This window comes from Myotis nattereri (assembly GCF_964212035.1).
Source record: "Myotis nattereri genome assembly, chromosome: 1".
Classification (NCBI taxonomy): domain Eukaryota; kingdom Metazoa; phylum Chordata; class Mammalia; order Chiroptera; family Vespertilionidae; genus Myotis; species Myotis nattereri.
Window position 1 is genome coordinate 139,676,869 of NC_138075.1, and position 23,279 is coordinate 139,700,147.

The 23,279-nt window shown below is 39.9% G+C and overlaps 1 protein-coding gene and 1 long non-coding RNA gene across 2 annotated transcripts in view; one reads left to right on the top strand and one right to left on the bottom strand.

Annotated features, from left to right (window-relative positions):
- On the top strand, positions 1-17,427 carry LOC308528505. Its single transcript, XR_013996707.1, has 3 exons — positions 1-1,100; positions 14,528-14,629; positions 16,344-17,427. It is a non-coding gene; the product is annotated as an uncharacterized lncRNA (long non-coding RNA).
- ENKUR (enkurin, TRPC channel interacting protein) overlaps positions 13,641-23,279 on the bottom strand; it is a gene marked incomplete at its 5' end in the record, with an annotated part of 22,335 nt that continues 12,696 nt past the window's right edge. Inside the window, 3 exons of the mRNA XM_081104112.1 lie at positions 13,641-14,620; positions 16,629-16,775; positions 22,813-23,036. Of these exons, the coding sequence (XP_080960238.1) occupies positions 14,447-14,620; positions 16,629-16,775; positions 22,813-23,036 (545 nt within the window). The 3' untranslated portion in view covers positions 13,641-14,446. The remainder of the gene's footprint in view (positions 14,621-16,628; positions 16,776-22,812; positions 23,037-23,279) is intronic.

Below are 23,279 nucleotides of genomic sequence, written 5' to 3' on the forward strand. Positions count from 1 at the left end.
AGAGATTCCATTACATGTGGTATGTGCAATGTTCCCATTAACTTTAAAACACAGTGTGGACTTTCTATTAGATGGTAACACCTTCTGGTATCCTTCCATCCTTTCTCCCAGTGCTGTGGGCTTTTCCTGAACACCAGAGACACTTTCCACTGAGACACTTTCCAGAATGAACTGAGCAGCCTGTGCTGCCAGCCCAGTTTCCCAGGCCCCCTTTCCACTGTGCATTCGCCTTCTGTGAGAATGGGCCATTCCACACACACAGGCATTCAAGTGGATGGAACATGGTACAAGAAAGATGTTAGAGATTCAGTGACATCTTGAGGTGTATGCAGTTACCCTTCAGGTGCCTAAGTCTGTGCCTTTGTTTATGGGCATAAGTACCCCCCACATCAACACTTCCCCTGCCAATCATAAATGGTGAGATCTTGGACAGTTACCTAAGCCCTCTGTGTTTCAGTTTCCCTATTGCTAAAAGGGAATGATAATCATACTTATATCTTTAAGTTATTATGAGGACAAAGTGAGTTTAAGTTAAGCCTGTAGAAGAGTGTAGAGCCTAGAATTGGCATAATGTGTGCTATTATTAGTATTACAGAGAAGAAAATTGGCAATGTCTATGTTTTTCATTTTATTGGCTATTCATAGCTTTGAAAAATCATATAAGAATTTAAGTGGGGTTTTTAAACCTAATTTAATAAGCAGATTTTCTCTCCACTGTGAGCAAGTCCCACTGCTCTGCTCATCATAACAGACCAAGAAGGTTTTAGATCCTAAGGTACCAGGTTCAATTTCTGCCTCCACAAATTCAGATATTCTGAGTCCTTTTTCTGGTGTGTGTGTGTGTATGTGTGTGTGCGCGCACACACACACACACACACACTCACATATGCTGAAAAAGTGCTAGAGATGGAACCAGCTGGCTGGGACTGCCCATTCTTGTGTCATTATTCTACATAATGAAATCATGTGCTTTCTTTCATTATATGCAGCTGCTACCACCTGGTCTGCCTTTAATGGATGCCATGCCCAGAAATGATGAAAGCTTTTGGCTCTTACAAATGAGAATATCCCTCCAAATGAGCTGAATACTCACGGTGGAGGTAGGACATGAAAGGTCATGAATTCTTTTTTCTTTCTTTCTGTTAAGCCCTAGTAGTTCTCATTGCATTACTCTTTGCTTAATTCTATATTTAGATCCTTGAATAAAAATTTTATAAGACACTTTTTAACAGTCTCGCCATGATCCTGGCCCTCTTTTGTCCCCTTACTTGGGTAGTAATGATACACATGTATGCAGGACATGTATTAAAGCAACACACACTTTTTAGAAAAATGATTTTAATAGATGCCCATAGACCAGGCTTCCAGTATTTCTTGCCATCAGCTATATTTTCACTGGAACAAGAAGTAAGATGTTGGGGCTACACCATTCCTTCTTCCTTCTCATCCTGATATAGGGAGCGGGGTTTCCCCAGGCTCAAGAGGAAGAAGAACTGTTTTCCTTTTTGCCCCAGCAAGAGTCCTTTTTTTCCATAGCTGTTCATCAAGGAAAACAGGTGTAAGCCTGGCCATCCTGAGGTGTTCCTGCCCCTCAGGTCTGGGATGGCACTAAGTTGCCCTGAAGAGCCAACAAGGTAAATGTAGAAAACAGGAAACGCCTTCTATGTCCTTTACCAATCTCCTCCTTGCTCCTGATGCTGATACTCCCTTGCAACTAATGTCCTTTATAATAGCCTTTGTTATTCAAGGTCCCACAGTGGTGCTATACCCAGATCCACCTTGATTGGTATCACTGCACATCCAAGACTTTTTTTTTTAGTCTCCTATGCTGCCACTACTCCCTCATGTGCCTTCTGACTCCTTCAGTTGGGGCCCTTCAACCATTTGGGTAATTTTACTCAGTAGTACCTGAGAAGACTTGATTGTGGCCTTTCAAACACTGTAGCAGGTTGATGGTGGTAGGCAGTGTAGGAAGTGGCTATAGGGTTAAGCCTCAGACTGACCTGTTGGCAAAGCCACAAACAAGTCCCAGTTTAGAGGTCACAGCCCTCTTAGCATAATTAGGCTTGACCTTATGACTCTCCCTAGATCTTATCTGGGTAGCTAATGGGCAGTGGGAGGTGCAGCAAGTGCTGCCAAAACAAGTGAAACCACAAGAATATTGTAACTATGATGACCACTACCTTGTTTACCTCTGGCTATAAAATAAAGGCTCAGCTTGCCTCTGGATCTCTCTCTGTGGCCTCAGCCAGGCACAGGAGATCCACCTAGACCCAGCTTATTCTCTTTGTCTGTCTTTTCTACATCCTTCGCTGCCCCCCCGCTCAAGCTCACCGAACCCTTCACTGTGCTGGCACGGCACAGGCAGGATGCTTAGAGACCCATAATATCACCTAGGAAGGCTGTATCATACTCAGGGTTCACTAGTACACAGGGACTGCTGCTTGCAGAGGCATAAAAATGGAAACAGGTCTGACCACTCACTCTACTCTCCCAACCCTTGCATTTCAACTTCTCTTTAAGTAGAAAAACTGGTGTTTTCAATTCTAAAGGAAGCCCATGATGCCCCTTTAGATATGAAGAGTCATCATTTTAGAGTCTATAAGTCATGTTTGCTGAGGATGGGAGTTATGAGCTTAAGATATTATGAACATGTGTCATAACTCTTCTTCTACATGTCTATCACAGAACTACAGAGTCCATAGATCTTTTTCTAACAAACACTAAAGGTTGTAGTATTGGTGTATTTATTTGCTTTAATAAGATTGTTATATAATTTTTAAAGCGAAAAAACTCATAGAGGTCAATGAATTTGAACAAAAAGATAGAGAAAATTTTTCATTTGCAAAAGTACAGATAAGAGCACTTTTAAAAACTGCAGTTTATGTGATATCAATAGTCACCAAACCCTTGGAATAGATGAATTTTATCATGTGGTAACATTTCAGGCCATTATTGACATTTACCATTTCTTATCATGAACATTCTTAGATCATTCCCCGAGGAATTCTAAAATTTTTCTAAGATTTTTTTGCATCATTCCAAAGTAGCATTTGTTAAACTTGAGCGCCTTAGGAGAAAACCATTGTTTTATTATTTTTTTTTGCATAGCAACATCCCAAACACAGCAAACATGATGAGGAGGCATGGAAAATGGAGAGTCTGAGAGAAAGACAGCCATGAGAAATCAGTCATGTGTGTGCTTCCAGCAGCCACTTGAGGACCATGTTGCTGCTCTCCCATGACAGCTGCAAGGGGCCAGGCCCATCCGTGATTCTCATTTCCTGAAGCTCTTCCTTAGCAAGTCTCACAAAGTTTTATTTTATTCTGAAATTAGGTGAAAAGAAAAAAATGAATGTTTATTGAAAGAGGAAAAATCCTTTCAAGATGATGTGTACTCCCATAAGGACGAGTTGCATATTTTAGAAGTATAGTAAGTATGCACTGTTCTAAAACAGTTACCATAGAAACAAAACTTTCTCCCCATTAGGTGGAAGGGTAATCACAGTAGTAAATTTCCACACAAATATCTAAGCTACACAAATTAAGCATCGGATGGGAATCAAATCCAATAGACTATGGATTTAATAGGCAGGTATTAGAGGGGGAGGAGAAGAGCCATAATAGAAAAGAAAATGTTTGCATATCCAACAATCAAACTATAAGTTTGCTTTAAATAACCCATCAAAGTGAACACTTTGATGCCCGCTGCTTTTTATTCTGCTCTAATTTCCCAATAGAGCACCACCCCAGCTCTGAGCTAAGCAGCATTAAAGTGGATTCTTTCAAACTAGTTCATAAGTATTTATTCTGAAAAAGACCCGAACAAAACAAAAGTGCCATACCACTGCATAGGTGCACAGTAGGTATGTCGAGTGGGTCAATAATCATGGGGGCTTCCACAATGGGCTGGGTTTGAGCCAGGTTTTAAAAGACACAGTAACATAAAGGAATCTGAGGGATGTTTTGGTAGAAGAGCTACTACCATATTTCATCTATCTTAAGATGTACATTTTTCACATTTGAACGGCTCCAAAATGAGGCTACCTTAGATTGAATGGTGTCTCAAAGTCACTATCAACCAGGTGGCAGTTGTGATGTGACATGATACACATGTGAGCAAACGTAGTCATTGTCACTTTAACTGAGTTTTGTACATGTTGGCTCTGCATACGTTGAGCTTAATAACATTTAAAATGTCTTATAAAAGATTCTACCCCCATTAATCCCTGAAATTAAAGTTTTTGTGTATATAGAAAGGTATGGAAACACAGTGACCAGTTTGATAGTATATTAGTTGAAGGAAGTGGTTGTCATTGGATGAAAGACCAATATCATCAAAACATGCAGAAGAGGAGTCAGTAACTGGAAATAAATCTCAGAGACAGTTTTGGAGACCTCTGTGTCTAATGTATCACCTACACTCTAATGTATCACCTACACTCCTGATGGCCCAGAAAATGGTAAGATATGGACAATGATGATTCTGCATAGAAAAGTGATAAAGATAAATCCAGCTCTGAATGTAAAGACATTTTAGGATTACCTTAACCTTCATCTTTTTATGTCACATAGGAATACATGAGAAGTTTATAACTAAGTCAAAAAGAAATCTAAAATAAAAATTATTAGTGATAAGAAAGCACTATGACAATTTGTTCATTTTTTTCCCTTCTTAGTGGTACATAAGATAGCGATACATCTTACTATAATGGCATCTTAGACTTAATGATATATGGGTATGTGAGGAAGATAAGATGAATATGATCTCAAGAACATGCAATTGAAAAGCAGACGTTCAATGTAGGCAAGAATCATACTACATAAGATACCCAGAAAAATATTGGTTAGCAAATATAATAATTTTTGAATTAGTTTTTCTTAAACACTTGAATAAGGAACATAGAACATGTGAATTCTGATGGAACTATTAAAAAGTATCTAAAAGTTTTAAGTAGTTTAAAAATCTATTTTAAGAACATTAGTCTCAACATGTTTATTAACTGTTTATAATAATGTTGATCTGCACATTCACTATAATTTCATTCCATTTCCATGAAAAATACCTGAGTTCTCAAAAAAACCCAAATATCATATGATGAATTAACACCAGATGATTACATAAAATAAGCTTATGGGATAGTACTATAACTATAACAACGATAGGCTAATGCATCTTTCACAAGGAGGATTATTCTGGTTAAGGCTCTGGTTTATACTGTTCCTTTTTGAGGATTTTCCATTTTATTTAATTTTAAACAACATAAGGGTCAATTGTCATCAACTTGTTTGGCTTATGCTGAAATAATTAAAAATGTGAAAACTTAGAATCTTGGCACATTCTTTTTTACTTTTTATGTTATAAAATATATTTAGAAGAAACAAGAGTCTTTTAGGTTTTATTACTGTGTGTCTTTTAGGGTGTGTCAAGGGATTTAAGAAGAAAAAAAAAAAGCTTTGGGTGCATTACAAAAGAACTGATAGCAGTTTAATGATATGAAAAGATGGTGACCCAAATTCTAAGATAACATTACAATTTGAAGGCTTACTTGCCAATCTCACTGTTTATATCACCCATACCCTATATGGCTCTCATGTTACTGCTAGTCATCATCTTACTACGTGGGTGGCAGCTGCCTGTCATCTCAGTAATTCTGTGGAAAAGCCAGGGAATTTATTTTAAAGTGTTTGTCCAGATGAAACCACAGATGGCCTCCAGGGTGCTCCGGGCCTGAAGCCTAAGCCTGCTGGCTATGCTGAACCATAGAGCTTATCCAGAAGAAAATTCTACTGTCTCCTGAAAGCCAATAAAGATAAAAGGAACTTGTGTTAGTCCAAAACAGCAGAGCTCATGTGTGGGAATTGCACAAGATGAAGGTTTGTCCTCTGTGTTGGCCTCAGAAAGGCCGGGAAGAGAACAGAAAGTGGACAGCAGCTGGGCCCCTCAGTTTCATTGTGTTGTTTGCTTAGGAGAAACTTTGGATTGGATAGTTAACTTGGTCTTGATGAACCCTTTTGGTGAATAGGGGGCCTTGTGCATGTAATAGCAACCTCTGGCTCTTATGTCTACTTAGGTGATATGTAGCCACACCATTGGAACAGAATCCTACGAAAGGTAAGACTTAGAGGCTCTCTGGGCCTTGGAAAGATCCAGTTTCTCTCAGTAGTCATTGAATAGAGTGGCATGTAGATGACAGCAAAGATTCCTGGGCAGTCTGGAAAGCTGTTGATCCCGGTTATTCCATGGCAAAATATTTGATAAAATTGTCACTTGTACTGTCACAGAAAAAGAAACCACATTCCTGTTTATACCTTTGGGGAGAATTGCTTGGAAAAACTCCAAATATTATGGTGGGTTGGCTACTCTTAGCAAGATACTATGAAAGAGAAGAACTCAGGCAAGGAGAGTACAGTTTGCACAGAAAAGATGGAAATGAGTAGAGTTGTGTTAAGGGAGGTTAATGGAAGAATCAGAAAATGTCACCAAGGGCAAAAAGATGTCATTAGAGACAAGACGGAGATCATCCAACCCTTATATTCCCAATTACTTTGTATGGATGCAAAAGTTGGGCAGTGAAGAAGACCTATAGGAAAAATATTGGTTCATTTGAAATACATTGTAGGAGAGCTTTAGTGATACCCTGAACCACCAGAAAGACAAATAAGTGGGTTCTAGAGCAAATTAAGTTTGCAACATTGCTGGAGGCCAAAATGACAAGACCGAAGTTATCCTACTTCTAGTACATCATGAGAAGGCCCGGTTCTTTGGAAAAGACAATAATGCTGTGGAACACAGAATGCAGCAGGAAATGAGAAAGTCAAAGTATGAGACGACTGACTCTATCAAAGAAGCCAGAGGCATGCGTTTCCAGGGGCTGAGCAGGGCTGTTGAGGACAGGACACTGTGGACATCACTCGTTCATTGGAATGTCACTCATAGGGACAGCACTCATTCAGAGCTGACTCATGGCACCTAACACAGAAGGGAGTTCTCTGCATGTGGCCTGTGTTCTAAAGTTAATGTGTATCCTTTCAGTGTTGGAAAAGACAAGAGAGAGGAAAGCACAAAACACAGGAAGCAGTAGACACACCAGAAGGCACAGGAAAGGGGAGACATCTCAGATGGTTACAATGAATCCAGACTGGAAAATTCAACATGGTGTGGCCTGGGACAGGACAAGGCCCCATATCCCTGTTCTCTGTTTTATCCATAATGAACACATAAGCATAGTGAAAGTCAATAAAACTATTGCTCTCTTGATGGAATCCACAATATTGATGGTGTGTGTATGATAATGGTGAGGAAGTGAAAAAGTGATTCCTTATATGAATGCTTACACTGATCAATGATGGCTCTCTTGGCAAGAGTCATCTGATCCCCATAGACTGTGACAGAAGAAAACTGTGTATCTGTTAAATTGAAATAATTCTCCAGTAGATATATCTATCATTTTTATATTATATATACACACATACATGTTATATTGCTTGAAAAGATACACAGCAACAGTGGTTGCTTCTGGAGAGGGGGATTCAGTGGCTGTAGAAAAGGAGCACGAGGGAGACTTACTTCCTTTTAGTCACCTTTGAGCATATTATGAATTTAAACTATGTATATGCATCACCAATACCACACACACACACACACACAGAAAGAGAGAGAAAGAGAGAGAGAGAGAGAGAGAGAGAGAGAGAGAGAGAGAGAGAGTAAAAACATAGTTTTGAATAAAAGTACAAATGCACATATCTTCTGACCTAGTTATTTTTCTCCTGGGAATGATTTCCTACAAATATAACCAAAAGTATGAAATGATGAATGTTCAGAGTCACTGTGTCATTGCTTTTATAGCAAATAATGAAACAACTTAAATGAAGTAACTTAATGTCCATCGATAGGGCACTGGTAAAATATTTGTGCAACTTAATACTATGCATCCACAAAAAAGAATGAAGAACACTATGTATGATAAAAAAAAAAAATGCTCCACAACATTATTAATGGAAAGGGGCAAGTGTTATTGCATGCTCTCATTTGAGTTTTTAAAAACTGAGACAATTATAATATATATAATTATGTATATTTTTTGAGAACAAACATGTTCATTACTTTTACAAAATATTTCTGAAAGGTAATAAAAATTGCTAACACTGGCAGTCTCAGGAATGGAGGACTTGGTGGCAGAGGTTCAGGGGTGGGGTGGATACTTTTATTCCAAGAATTCCACAGATGCTTTCCACGTCAGCAGCATCATTTATACCAGTGTATATACTTGTTCCATAGACAACACGCATGTGAGCGCCTAAATTAAGGCAGTCAAAAAATATGTCACTGCCCAGACTTACTTCCTATAGAAGCAGCATCCTTTAGAATAAAAATATCTGCATCTAAAAGCCATTTCTGCATGTGCAGTTTAAAATGAATATGTGCATGGCCTTTTACGTCAATCCTGTGAAACAATATATTCAGTTTTCAAAAATATTTAGCATTAGTCTTGCTAACTTCAGTTCTTTTTCACCAAGCACATTATGTGTGAATAAATGCTGCCACCTCTGACCTCATTCTGCAGTGAATCAATTTCTTATTACGAATTTCTTTTTTTTTTTTAATCACAGGTATTTTCTAAGAGCATAGAGGCTGTGGCACATCCAGAGAGATTGTTCTTCTATAATTAGAACCACTCTTTCCACCTAAAAAGACATCCAATTTCTTTTTAAAATTTCCTCCTGTCCCTCTCAACTTCCTTCTCTCCTGTTCTCTCCTCCTTTTTTTCTCTTTCTTTCAGTACTAGTTTCCTAAAGAGAACATCTATTTAAACTCCATAGAGTGAAGAACGCTCCATGGTCAAAAACCTCAAATGACTATGATTAAGAAAGTTTTCATCTAAAAAGAACTGAACACTGATGGTTTTTGCTCTATTTAACATTCTTTCTAGTATGTCAGATGGCGGGTTGGTCTGATGAGGGTTGGTGGACATTGTTGGCTCTGGATCCTAGTGCTTATCTGCATTCTGATCAGTTTGGAGACCAAACTTTTGCTTAAACTAAGTTGAAAATAGTCATAGTTTTATAGTGATAGACCATTAGAATAGAAGGGAGGGTTGGACAAAATCTAGGTCAGTTTCTTTGTTTTACAGATGAAACTAAGGTTGAAGGACACTAAGTGATTTCCCAAAGGCCACGTAACTATCAGAGTCAAATCTGCTGATTTTCTTCACCACGGCACATTTCAGCAGGAAGAAACAAACCCTCCAGGAAAAAGGATCTTGCTCTTTTTGTCCCTTATCTATGTTTGTCTCCTACTTGTAGTAACCAGTGTTTATGAATAAATCACCTTCTGGAGGTTACTAAGAACTAGAAAATTATTGCCCTCTTAAGAGCTAATTATGATATTAACCAACATTAGTCTCTTTAACTACTGAAAATTTTCCTTCAGCTGTTGAAAAGTTCCTTTCACTTTGGTGGTCAAATTATGTTCATGTGGGCGGTATTAACAGGCATATTAAGTCTCGTGCTAAAATCGTGACATTGGCCAATGGTATAAACATATCCAGAGAGAGGAAAAGAATTACAACAGAAGAGTTTTGACTGCAAATAAAACAGGAGCAGGGGAGTCAATGTAGATGTTGACCTGTAGCCTGCTCAGAGCTGGGAAAAAGGAGGCTAAGCCAGGGTGTTGAGAGTTGCATTCCCATTGTCAAGGTTCTACTTTAGGGAAAGGGTGTTCCTTTCTTGAAATTTCTTGGTTTTCTTCTGACCTCTTAAGACACTGTTTTTTGTTTTTTTTAAAAAAATATATTTTTTATTGATTTCAGAGAGAAAGGGAGAGAGACTGACTTTATAAAAGAAGCCTCCTGCATGCCCCACACTGGGAATCGAGCCCACAACCCGGACATATGTTCTGACCAGGAATCGAACTGTGACTTCCTGGTTTACAGGTCGACGGTCAACCACTGAGCCATGCCGGTCAAGCAGGACACTCATTTTTTCATCTACTTGATCCTTCCTGCTCTCCCATCTGACTTCTAAGTGAAAGATTTGCTGAGACCTATACATTGTCTTCTCACTCAATATGTGTCCCAAGATGATCTCATTCATGCTGTTCAATTCCCAGATTCATTGTCCTACCTAGATCTCTTTTCTGACTGAATCTATCATCTATCTATCTATCTATCTATCTATCTATCTATCTATCTATCATCTTTCTAAATTTCCAATTAGATATCACAAGACTGTCATAACCATGTCTATAATTGTGAATATATATATATATATATATATATATATATATATATATATATGAGGCCTGGTACACAAAAATTTGTGCACTCGGGGGTAGGGGCCCCTCAGCCGGGTCTGTGCCCTTTCGCAGTCTGGGACCCCTCAGGGCTGACCACTTGCTGGCTTAAGCCTGCTCCCTGGGGGATTGGGCCTAAGATGGCAATCAGACATCCCTATGGCAGCCCGGCAGTTGTCGGAAGATGTCCACTTGCCAGCGGGGAGCAGACCTAAGCTGCAGTCAAATATCCTTAGCACTGCTGAGGAGGCAGGAGAGGCTCCCACCACCACCGCTATACTGACAGCCATTGGCCTGGCTTGTGGCTGAGCAGAGCTCCCCCCTGTGAGAGCGCACTGACAACCAGAGGGCAGCTCCTGCATTGAGCATCTGCCACCTGGTGGTCAGTGTGTGTCATAGTGACCAGTCATTCCCAGTCTTTCTGCTATTAGGGTCAGTTTGCATATTACCCTTTTAGTATATAGGATAGAGGCCTGGTGCATGGGTGGGGGCCGGCTGGTTTGCCCTGAATGGTGTCCCGGATCAGGATGGGAGTCCTGCTTGGATGCCTGGCCAGCCTGGGTGAGGGGCTGATGGATGTTTGCAGCTGGTCACACCCCCTTCAGGTGGGGGTCCCCACTGAGGTGCCTGGTCAGTCTGGGTGAGGGGCTGAGGGCCGTTTTCAGGCTGGCGGGCGACTGAAGCTCCCAGCCTCTTTTTCTTTTTTTTTTATTCTGGGATTTATTTACCTTCTATAGCTGTCACTGGAGCTGAGAGTCGGCTCCAGCTCTGAGGCCATTGCCAGCTGAAAGCAGGTATCTGGGTTTCTTTAGCTTCTATAATTGCAACATTGTTGCATCCGGAGCTCAGAGCTGGGCTGTGGGATGTGGGGAACCTTGGCTTCCTCCATCACTGGAGCAAGCAAGCCTCATGTTTGCTTCGGCTGCCTGGCTGCCGGCTGCCATCTTGGTTAGCAGTTAATTTGCATATCCTGCTGATTAGCCAATGGGAAGTGTAGCGGAGGTATGGTTAATTACCATGTTTCTCTATTATTAGATAGGATATTAATATTATTTTTTACAGAATGGAAGGGAGAGGGATAAAGAGTTAGAAACATCGATGAGAGAGAAACATCGATCAGCTGCCTCCTGCACACCTCCTACTGGGGATGTGACCGCAACCAAGGTACATGCCCTTGACCGGAATCGAACCTGGGACCTTTCAGTCTGCAGGCCAACGCTCTATCCACTGAGCAAAACCAGTTAGGGCTATAATTGTGTTCTTGATCTCTCCACTGTAACCTCTCCCAATCTGCAATTCCTTTAGATTCCTCCAACTCAGATAATGGGACTTCCATTGTCCACTTGTTCAAATCAGAAACTTAGCTATCATCCTTGAAACCTCCTGTTTCTCTTTTCAATCTCTCACCAATTACATTTTTATTTCTTAAAGCCAACAGCTGCTTTTGTTTTCACTGTCACACTCTTGGTCTATGCCACTCACTTTTTCACCTGGAAGATTATGATAGTCTCCTAATTAGCCTTCCCCATGCATTCATTCTTTCACTTCAATCTATGTAGCAAGTGAGTGCTTAAAAATATTGATTGCATCAGGCCACCTTTCTGCTTAAAACACGTCAATGCCCCCTGCTTCCCTCTTCATCTTCAGCTTGTAACTCTCTAAGTACAATCCCACCCCAGTGCTGCCTTCCTCCTATGGACCGAGGGTTTCCAGCCTGAGATACTTAAGACGCTTTATTCTAACTGCTTGGAATTCTTTTCCCTCCACAACTCTTCTCTTCCCCATCTCTCCAAACTTCTACTAATTCTTTAGTCTGTTTTGAAATGTCAGATCTCAGAAAGGTATTCTTAAGAAGTCAACCACTTATCTATAAAAACTGATTTAAGAATACCTTGATATTCTCTTGTATAGCTTACTACTTTTTCTTTCAACTCACTAATTTCAATATATAATTATAAATGTATTTGTGTGATTATTTCTGTCTTCCAACACAGCTATTTCATTTTTCTGTCCAACAGTCAGAATAGTTCCTGGCAAGCAGTAGACAGTATTTGTTGAATGATGAACGTTAGCTGTAGAAATTTTTATAGTCTAAATTTCTTTTTTGTTTACATGGTTCTAGTCATAGAACCATGGTACCCTTTTGGTTTTGAGTTGTCTCTCTACATAGCTTGATAACTGGGAGAGAATGCGTTGATCATTCAAGTGAAAGATATTTCTTAGTTTAAAAATTGATGTTTACAACACACTTTCATTATAAAACACACACACACACACACACACACACACAAAACTAGGAATAGGAGAAATTAACATAACAAAATTCATATATTAAAAACCCACAGCAGACATTATACTCAATGGGGAAAGACTGACAGCTTTTCCTCTAAGATCAGGAAAAGGACAAGAAAGCCTGCTTTCACCACTTCTATTCAACATAGTACTGCAAGCTCTAGTCAGAGCAGTTAGTCAAGAAAAAAAATAAATAAAAGGCATCCAAATGAGAAAGGAGGAAGTAAAATTATCTATTTGCTCATTATATGATCTTATATGTAGAAAACTCTAAAGATTTCACATACCCCAAAATTCTGTTAGAAATAATGCATGAGCCCTGGGCAGTTTTCTCAATGGTTAGAGCATTGGCCTGCACATCATTGAAGGGTCCTGGGTTTGATTCCTGGTCAAGGGCATGTACTTGGGTTACAGGTTAGATCTGGGCCCTGGTAGGGGTGCATGCTGGAGGCAACCAATCAATGTTTCTTTCTCTCTTACTCTCCCCCTCCCTTCCACTCTCTAAAAATCAATAGATTAACAAAACAAAAAAGAGAAAGAAAGGAAGGAAGAAAAAAAGAAAGAAAGAAAGAAAGAAAGGAAAGGAAAGGAAGGAAGAATATGAATTCAACAAAGTAGCAGGATACAAAGTCAACACACAAAAATCGCCTGCACTTTGCCCTGGCCGCTATGGCTCAGTTGGCTGGGGTGTCATCCTTACACCAGAAGTGGCAGGTTCAATTTCCAAGCAGGGCACATACCAGGTTGTGGGTTCCATCTCCACTTGGGGAGTGTGTGGAAGGCAACTGATCGATGTTTCTCACACCGATGCTCCTCTCCCTCCCTCCCTCCCTTCCTTCCTCCCTCTCTAAAGTCAATTTAAAAATCCAGTTGTATTTCTATACACTAATAATGAACAGTCTGAAAATCACAAAACAACTCTCTTTAGAATAGCATCAAATATACTTAGAAATTAACTTAACCAAGTAGATGAAAGGCTTGTACAATGAAAATTTCAAAACATTGCTGAGAAATATCAAAGAAGACGAAAATAAATGGAAATACATCCCATGTTCGTAGATTGGAAGGACCAAAAAGAAAAAGGAACATCCCATTTTAATTAAATACATAAAGTGAATTACAGAATAAAGCACCTAGAGTAGCAAAGTTGTTTTTTGTTTGCTTGTCTATTACTTATCCCCCGCACCTCCCTCCACTCTCTGGAGGAGTAAAGTTTTTCAAAGTTGGATGTTAGGAAGGAGGCGGTTCTCTTTAATGATGCATTCTACAAGTTGTTTCCTTGATTTTATGTTATCTTCTTAATATTTCTTCCTCCAAATATAAGCTTTGCAGTATGCACTTGGGATATCAAAAATATTTATAGTTGGGAATAGCTGCAAGTGACAGAGCTACCAGAGATTATATGCTGTTAAGTTTGTGGAACTCTGAAACAATATGCAGAAAACACTTTAGTGTAGTAAGAAAGGATACGCCACTATTTCCAATTCAAAATACTTAACAGAGTTTAATGTTGTGTTCCTCGAATCATGCAGTGTAGAAAAATGTAACGTTCTGAGTGCTGAGTTTATTTTCCAGGGCTCAGAAATTAATGGTTATGGGAAACAAGTACATAATAATAATACACTAAAGAGCTGGAACAGATAACATTAAATCTTAGTTTATACATGAAAATCCTGAAATTGATAAAAAAAATGTTTTCTTATGTAAGAAAAAATCCCATTAATTTTTAAACATTGTCTACACATTTTGGTAAAGACTATTTTTATTCTCTTCATAGCCTTTTTCCTCTTTGAAAAACTTAGTTTCATTTGTATGTTTTCTTTTTCTATATTAAAATTACTATCCTTTAAAAATCCATTGTTACTTATTGGCAATATAAATAATTTTGTGCTTTTCAATGACACCAATGTCATGTTCCAGTTGCTTCATTTCTTCTTCCAGCCTCTGCTTGCGGATCTTCTTTGGTAAGGAATCGATGAAGACGGAGAGAGACTGGAACTCCTTATGCACCTCTTCCCAGTTCTTTTTTAGCCCCTGCAAATGGTAAGGGAACCTGTAACTACTACCGTCAACTGCCAAAGTAAAGTACATTGTAAAGCAAACTAAATGATAAGAAGACTACGCTGGTAAGCAAAATAGAAATAGGCTAAAAAACCCAACTGGCAAAAGTGACTTTTAAAATGATATGTGTTTATCAAGTACTTGGCCACAGTAACAACAAATACTGTACAGAGGCCAAACCCTGTCCTGATTGTGTGCTCAGATCCCAGAGGGAGTATTTATTTGCTCTGTTTTTAATGTTACTGTACTTGTCTTACCAACAAATATGCACATGCAGAGTTATGAATAGTATAAAACTAAGCTCACAGGAAATGCTTTTTGGTAAAAACAACAACTTAGAATTGATACCCTCAGACATTAAAAAAAAAACATTTTGGAACAGAAAATTATTTCTTAAACATTTTTAAATTCTTTTCTTTAGAATTTTCTTTTCATACTACCATCCTCATTCTTCAACAGAAAAATCACATCAAAAGATTTGATTCTGACTTGCATGGTCTTATTTTCCTGTAAATGGAATTGTACAAAATACCAAAATTCAATTTCACAAGATATTATATTTTATGTCTCTTTCAATGGATTAGAATTCCTCCTCCATAGAGCCAAGGGATCTATACTTTCCAGTAATGTATTTTAGAAATTACTGAAATGTCATTAAATGTAACACACATGCTAATTTAATAATGTAGTTAATTTTTATATTCTCAGTAACCAACAAATTCAAAATTAGGGATCTCTTAGGAGCAATAACGGCTATTTCTATCTCAGTGTTGTTACAATTTCTTATCATAGTACACTGAGGCCCCACTGACAAAATGGTATTCAACTACTAATTGAATTCATGCAATAAAATTTTGTAAATTAACACTTTATTTTATTCACTCTGGATGCATGTTATTTTTTTTTTTACAAACAAAAAAGTAAAACTGAAACTACAATAAAAGTATTGTCTTGATAATATGGTCCTTGAAAATCGTGACCATGCATTTAAGTTTATGAGATTAGAAGTGTCTTATATAATAATGCCTTCATAATAAACCCTTATAGTAAAAAATTAATCTTATCCATCAATTAAATGACAATATTCCTACAGCAGGAATTTTCACCTACCCTTCTTAATATCTTCGGGGCTTAGCATGATACTGTATGTGAAATAGACATTTTAAAAATGTTTATTGATGATTATTAAGGAATCGTTAAATGTTAAGAATTTATAATGCATATGAACCCATTTCTCAACAGAAATTAATGTGGTAAGAAAACCTTTTTTTCTGTTTCTAAAAGGTCACTAGAAATGACTTTGTAGAAAGCTTTCAAAAATAATAGGTAAAGTACTGTTTTTACTTCTATAAGAGATGGGATGACTATAGAAGAATACAAGTAGGTACATAGTTAATAAATACAACCATGCTCACATCCCTAATATTTTAAGTGCTTCAGATAAAATCTTGTATCAAACACTCTGATGTAAATATTATCTTTAAGTATTTTTTCAAAATAAGAAAAATACATGTAAAATCTAACATCTGGATACGTTAAAAATCTCAACATTTGTCTTATAGAAAACAAAATGATGGTCTGTAGAGTTTCAATTATTCTAGAGCTCCATCTAGTGAAAAATGTCTATTTTGTGGGTATTATTTTTAATAATTCAGGGACATGAGAATAAAAATAAAAATGTTTTTCTTCTCTGTAGGCATGTTTGTTGAAGAAGAAGGTGGGCTGCCTTACAACACTAACTACTTCAGGAAATAACAGACGCTCACCAAACTGGAAACAAATACTAATCCCTATTTCAACTTTTGGTTTTCCCTGAAGAGCCATCTTTGCTGCATGGAGTTGTCACCATAACTAAAAGAGAGCCATCGAATTTGAAAGTCAAAGTGCCTGCTTTGTTAATCATTGTTAATCACTGGCAGCAGACCTTTCTTTAAGAGGTGTTCTCAAGAGTTACATGGAGCCAGAAGTTCAGGACCCTTACCTGCAGCACTCCTTCCCTCTCTTCATCGGAGAGCCTTTTCATGGCTGCTTTCCGGAGGCTTTCCTGGACGTAGTTATCATACTCTTCCTGGGCGTTTTTCACTTCCTCGTTTCGCTTACATATATATTCAGGTGTGACACCATAATCCTTACAAGAATTTTTCAGGGGAAAAAAAATCAGTATCCTGAATGCACTCATACATGTGTACATACCAACCAATGAAATGGTACAGACTTAAAGCCTTTACTTACAACACTGCAAACTGGCAAAATTCAGTGACTTTCCCTCTATTGGGAACTAGTTGATTCTGGTCTTTTAAAACCATTTGAGCTGTTATTTGTGGCAGCTTGTTTTCCCTCTTCTGAATGTTTCGAGACCCTGCTCTTGGCTAATGACTCAGCCCTTACTTTACCCCTAAGAGCTGGCTTTTCTTTATTGCTTGTACTACTTCAGCTTTTACCTTGAAATATCTTAAATATCTTGAGGTCTCCTTCGCAAGGTTTTGTTAAATAAGATACTTACTTCCAAGGCATCATCAAAACCAACTCTTGAAAGATACAAAGTACATCTGCTTTGACAGAAAATTGACTTGGGACCTGTTTGGGGAGATGCAAAATCCTGGGCTGCTTACAAAGGCTGACAGTGAACTAGCCAGCTGTGATTCTCCCAGATCAGTGAATATGTGTGATAGATATCACTGTTTTGAGAAACAGAACTACTCCTTGTTTATTCTTCAAAAAATTATTTGTACTTGGCGCTAGATATATTAGTGAGTAAGAAAGGCAATGTTTCTGTCCTCATGGAATGTGCATTCTACGGTGAAAGAAACTCACCAAAAACAGGGTATAAAATAGGAGATTATATATATACTAGAGGCCTGGTGCACAAAAATTTGTGCACTCGGAGGGGAGAGGGGGTCCCTCAGCCTGGCCTGTACCCTCTTGCACTCTGGGACCCCTCGGGAGATAACGACCTGCTGGCTTAGGCCCGCTCCCAGGTGGCAGAGGGCAGGCCCAAACCCTAGGTGCAGCCCCTGTTCGGGCTCAGAGCAGGGCCGATAGGGGAGTTGGGGCACCGCCCCCTGTCACACACAGAGCAGGGCGGATCAGGGGGTTGGGGTGCCGCCACTGTCACAGTCAGGGCAGGGCCGATGGGGAGGTTATGGCTCTACCCCGTCACACACAGAGCAGGGCCCGTGGGGGGCGGGGGGGGGGCGGTGATTAGGGTGCCACACCTTGTCACACACAGAGAAGGGCCGATCAGGGGGGTTTGGGTGCTGCCCCCTGTCACGCTGATCCCGGTGCTGGGAGGCATATTACCCTTTTACTATATAGGATAGAAGCCTGGTGCACAGGTGGGGGCCGACTGGTTTGCCCTGAAGGGGTCCTGGATCAGGGTGGGGGTCCCCACTGGGGTGCCTGGACAGCCTGGGTGAGGGGATGATGGCTCTTTGCAGCTGGTCACACCCCTTCAGGGTGGGGGTCCCCACTGGGGTGCCTGGCCAGCCTGGGTGAGGGGCTGAGGGCCGTTTTCAGGCTGACTGGTGACTGAAGCTCCCAACCTGTCCTTTTTTCCTTTTTTTTTCATTCTGGGCCAGCTTTAGCTCTGAGGCTCGGCTCCAGCTATGAGACTTCCACTGCTGAAAGCAGGTTTCTGGCCTTTGTTACCCTTCTGTATTTGAAACAATGTTGCGGTCCTGCTGGCTGAAGCCCCTGGTGGGTTTTGTTTAGCTTCTATTTTTGTAACATAGTTGCTTAGAGTGCAGCTGAGAGGCCGGCAAGGCAGGCGGGGAAGCTTTGGCTTCCTCCGTCACTAAAGCAAGCAAGCCTCATGTTAGTTTCCAGCTGCCTGGCTGCCGGCCACCATCTTGCCTGTCAGTTAATTTGCATATCTCGCTGATTAGCCAATGGGAAGGGTAGCGGTCGTACGCCAATTACCATGTTTCTGTTTTATTAGATAGGACTAAAGGCCCAAAATTTGTGCACTGGGTGGGGGCGGGGGGTGGTGTCCCTCAGCTCAGCCTGCATCCTCTCCAATCTGGGACCCCTAGGGGGATGTTCGACTGTCGATTTAGGCCCAATACCACAGGGATTGGGCCTAAACAATCTGGGACTGCTGGCTCCCAACCACTTGCCTGCCTGATTGCCCCTAACTGCTTCTGCCTGCCTGATCACCCCCTAACCACTCACCTGCCAGACTGATCAATGTCTAACTTCTCCTCTGCCATCCCAATTGCCCCCAACTGCCCTCCCCTGCCAACCTGGTCACCCCTAACTGCCCTCCTCTGCTGGCGTGATTGCCCACAATTGCCCTCCCCTGCTGGCCATCTTGTGGCTGTGGGTGCCGCCATCTCTGAGGGCAGGGCAGTCAATTAGCATATTCCCTCCTTATTGGCTGTGGATGCTGCCATCTTTGCGATGGTGTGAGGGTCAATTAGCATATTCCCTCTTTATTAGATAGGAGATATATATATATATATATATATATATATATATATATATATATATTCCAAGGTAAAATAAAAGTTAAAAGGGGGAAAGAAAGAATAGGAGCTATTTTAGATAAATAACAAAAATCAGGAAAGACCTCTCTCAGGAAATAGTTGTTGAGAGAGAAGGTAGTCATTAAAACTATTCAGAAATATTCTGGTTCTTCTCCCTTTGGGCATTTGGTAGTTCAACACTTTCCTGCTCCCTTTGAAGTAAGACATAGTCATGTTACCTGACTTGCCCAATGTGAGTGGCAGTGACCTCAGTACCTTCTGGGTAGAAGCCTGAAGAATTAATGAGTGACTTGCCACGCTCTGCTTCTCTGGAATGGTGATGGGAGATGTTTGGGGTTGCCGGGGTTATGATATGAGGATAATAAGCAGAGCTTCCAACAACCCTCAATGGACATGTGGCACAAGGAAACTATACAACTTTGTTTGTTTTAGTTACTGAAATGTTGGGGCTTTACCACAGCATAACCCAACCAATTCTGCCTGAATAAGGGATAGAAATCCTAGTTGTGAATGTGTTCTGGAAAGTTGCAAAGCACTCGACAAATAAACTCCAAGAGCACAGTATTCTTGTTAATGCAGTGGTAAACAGTCCAATCCATTCCAGAAAACACTGAGGGAAACACCTCATTATAGTTCAGTACAGTTACTGAGGGTCATAATAATGATTTTGTGCCATCAAAAAGATTAAGTTATATTTGGCATACTCTGTTTAATAAAGGGAATCATATGATACATTTTAGGAAAGTCAACTATCTCACAAATAGCTAAAAGCTTCAGTGATCTGAAATATTCCTATGTGTTGAATCATTAAAGAATAATGCATACTATTGATAATAATAATTGCATATATTATAATATCTACTCTTTACTGAATTTTTATTAATGGCCAGGTCTTATGTCAAGTGCTTAATATATTTTATATCACTTAATCTTCACTCTAACCCTGTGATAAATTAATAACTTGTTTAAGATCATAGAGTTAAGTAAGTGGCAGAGGTAAAATTTGAAATGATCCCTTTACTACTATTGCTATGTGCTTCAGGCAATCATGCATGCCTCATGGCACAAATGGGCAAATATTTTCTTTGGAACTAAAACATGAGATTTATTCACTTTTTACAAATGACCTTGCCCTTAAAAAGGACTTATGATCTCACTCACCAATAGCAGATTTTTAAAAAACATAACTGATAAGTGGAAAGTAAGTTGACACCAATAATAGATTTTAAAAAAACATAACTGATAAATGGGAAGTAAGTTGAATAAGTCCATCATGAGCCCTGATTGCTCAGCCAGCAACAAGGGGACAATAATATTGTGGTGTTTGGATGGCTTGGTAAACAAGCTCAGGTAGACATACTTAATATTTTTCTGTCTCTTTAATGTATTTTTACTTCTAATTTTCTGTTCAAGGCAGAAAATACACTGAAGTGGGCAACTTAGGCAGAAGGCGCCAGAAGGAGGGGCAGACTATATGGCAATTGGTGGTATGACTATCAAAGGAGCAGGGTTTTTACGTGATGGTGGAGAAATAATGGACTGGAAATAGCTTTGAAGGACCAGGAGAGGGAAATTTCTGTTTTCCACACCCTATGGGACAAGGGCTATGTGCAGGCTCCAGGGGCCTTAGGAGGAGGAAGTATCCGGAGAAGCCTAAAATAACTGAATCGGCATGTGCTACTAGCTCCTAGATTCCTGCTAACATCTTCCAAAGGTGCCTTAGCCTATAGCATGACAATTTCTCAGGGAACAAGCAGTGTCCTCTGACAACAGCCTTGAGGTTCCTGTTTGATTTTGAACAGGCACAGGATTTCTCATGGTAGATCACTGGATTACCTCAACACAAGCCCCCTCATACATCAACGCAATTTTGTTTCTCTTTTTTCTCTTCCTTCCTTTCTTCCTTCTTTCTTTTTTGCCATGCCTTATTATTATTATGCACTAGTGACCCAGCGCACACATTCATGCACATTGAAAGGAAATTAATTAGAAGGTGGCCAGTGGGGCGGGACTGGGCAAGATGGGCCAGACACACCCTGGAGCCAACCTCCTTTGGTTCCTCCCTGGCATCTGCGGAGTGAGCGGGGTCCTTCTGGCAGGTGGGGTGCCTCAGCATGGCCTGTGGGGATTGGTGAAACCAGCTCTCCCACATTCCCCAAAGGGTCCCAGTGTGCAAGAGGGCACTCTGCAAAGTTGCTGTCATACAGAGTGTGGAATGCAAATGCAAGTGTGCAGTAAACCAGATTTGGGGCTGACAGTACCCCGCAACAACATAACCCACGGCCGAAGGTAGAATCGTGTGGCCCCGCAAGGAATTGGGCTCCCTCCTCTCTGGTTTCGGGGTGCGTCATCTGCAAACTGCCACTGCCAAGTCACTGCAGATTGGCAGCCCCTGCATTGAGTGTTTGACTCCTGGTGGTCAGTGCATGTTATAGCGACTTGTCGGACAGTGGGAGAGGAACTTAGCATATTAGCCTTTTATATATATAATTATTTTTAGGGTTTTGCACTCATATTTGCCATGTGTGTTTTGCACTCATATTACCATGTGTGTTTCAAGTACCTTTATGCTCTATACTAGAGGCCTGGTGCAAAAAAAATTCGTGCACTTGCGGGGGGGGGGGGGGTCCCTCAGCCTGGCCTGCGCCCTCTCACAGATCAGGAGCCCTCAGGGGATGTCCAACTGTGGTTTAGGCCTGCTTCCTGCGGGGGGTGGTCCTAAGCTGCAGTCAGGCCTCCCTCTGTGGGGGGGCGACCCATGGACCAATGGGGGGGTGGGATGGTTCTGGCTGGTTAGCGGCCGGCCTCATCCCCCCGATGACCCCTCTGCCACCGCTGGTCACCGTCACCTCCTGATTGCTGTCCCCTCCCTCTGCCCGCTGGTACCCACTCTGGCTGGCCTGGTGCCACCTGCTCACCAGCCCTGCCCCCCACTGACCAGTCAGTCCACCATTTGGTTGATTTGCATATTAGGCTTTTATTATATAGGAAGTATACAAAGTAAAATAGGTTTTGTATAAGGTATTTTTTGGTAAGCTTTTTTAATTTTAAAGATCTTCTATATTTAAACAATTAAACCCAAGCTTCTATAATTTTCACTGATGAAATTATATGTTCATCTGATTAGTGCCTTTTCAAATAGAAATGAAGGTCCCAGAGGACTATTTTACTGTCCAGTACTTTCAAGGTCCGCTTTATTTCAAACTAAAAGCAAATGAATACATTCAAGTTGAAATAATGTGAATTAGCTACATTTCGCTAATAGGATGGATGGCTCTAAAGTTGTTTTACTCTTCATTTCTCTCATTCTGCTACAAGACACTGAAACCTAATAACTAAATCTTAGGCTCTTCTGAAAGGTTATTCTTTTTAGACTTATAGTAATGACTGTGCTTTTAATGACTGTCCACCTAAAATTATTATATTTTAGAGAATGTTTGTTATAATTATTAAATATATTAAAAATTAAAGTTAAAGAAAAATAATTAGTTTTCCTTTACTGAACTATATGGCATTCATTTCAAGATTTGCACCAAACACAGATTTCAGGAGAATGAGAACTGGTAACCTAGATAACTTGTCCAGTGAGAGCATGATTACTGATAATATGGACAATTATTGTGAACATTATATTTAAATTATTTGAATCTCGGGTCTAAAAATAATATATCACAAGGTTACCTTTTTATTGATGTACTTTGGAACTAGTCCAGAACTTTCAAGATCATGCTTATCTCCAGTTCTTTTGTCAACGTAAATTGGTTTAGGCTTTTTAGCGACTCCCATAATGACATCGGCTGCGTTTGTATTGATAAAGTTTTTTCCACTCTGTACGCCCATGACTGGATGATCAGTCCTCAGTGGCACAGGAGGCTTTTTGGTCCCAAACCGATCAAATTTCTTTTCTGTGAAATATAATATATCCTTGTTAATATTAAACTATAAACATTGCTACTTAGTGCTATCTGTAACATCTAGATATTTTACCACTAGTATATTGAAGTTTTATTACAATATATTCAAATGTTTAAGATAAAAAAATCAGTAATTGTAAGTGTAAAAATAAAGTGCAACTTAATATCTCGAAGAACAGTATAAAAGTCTAAGGAAGAAGATAAGCACCCCCCAAATATATGTTAGCTAACTAT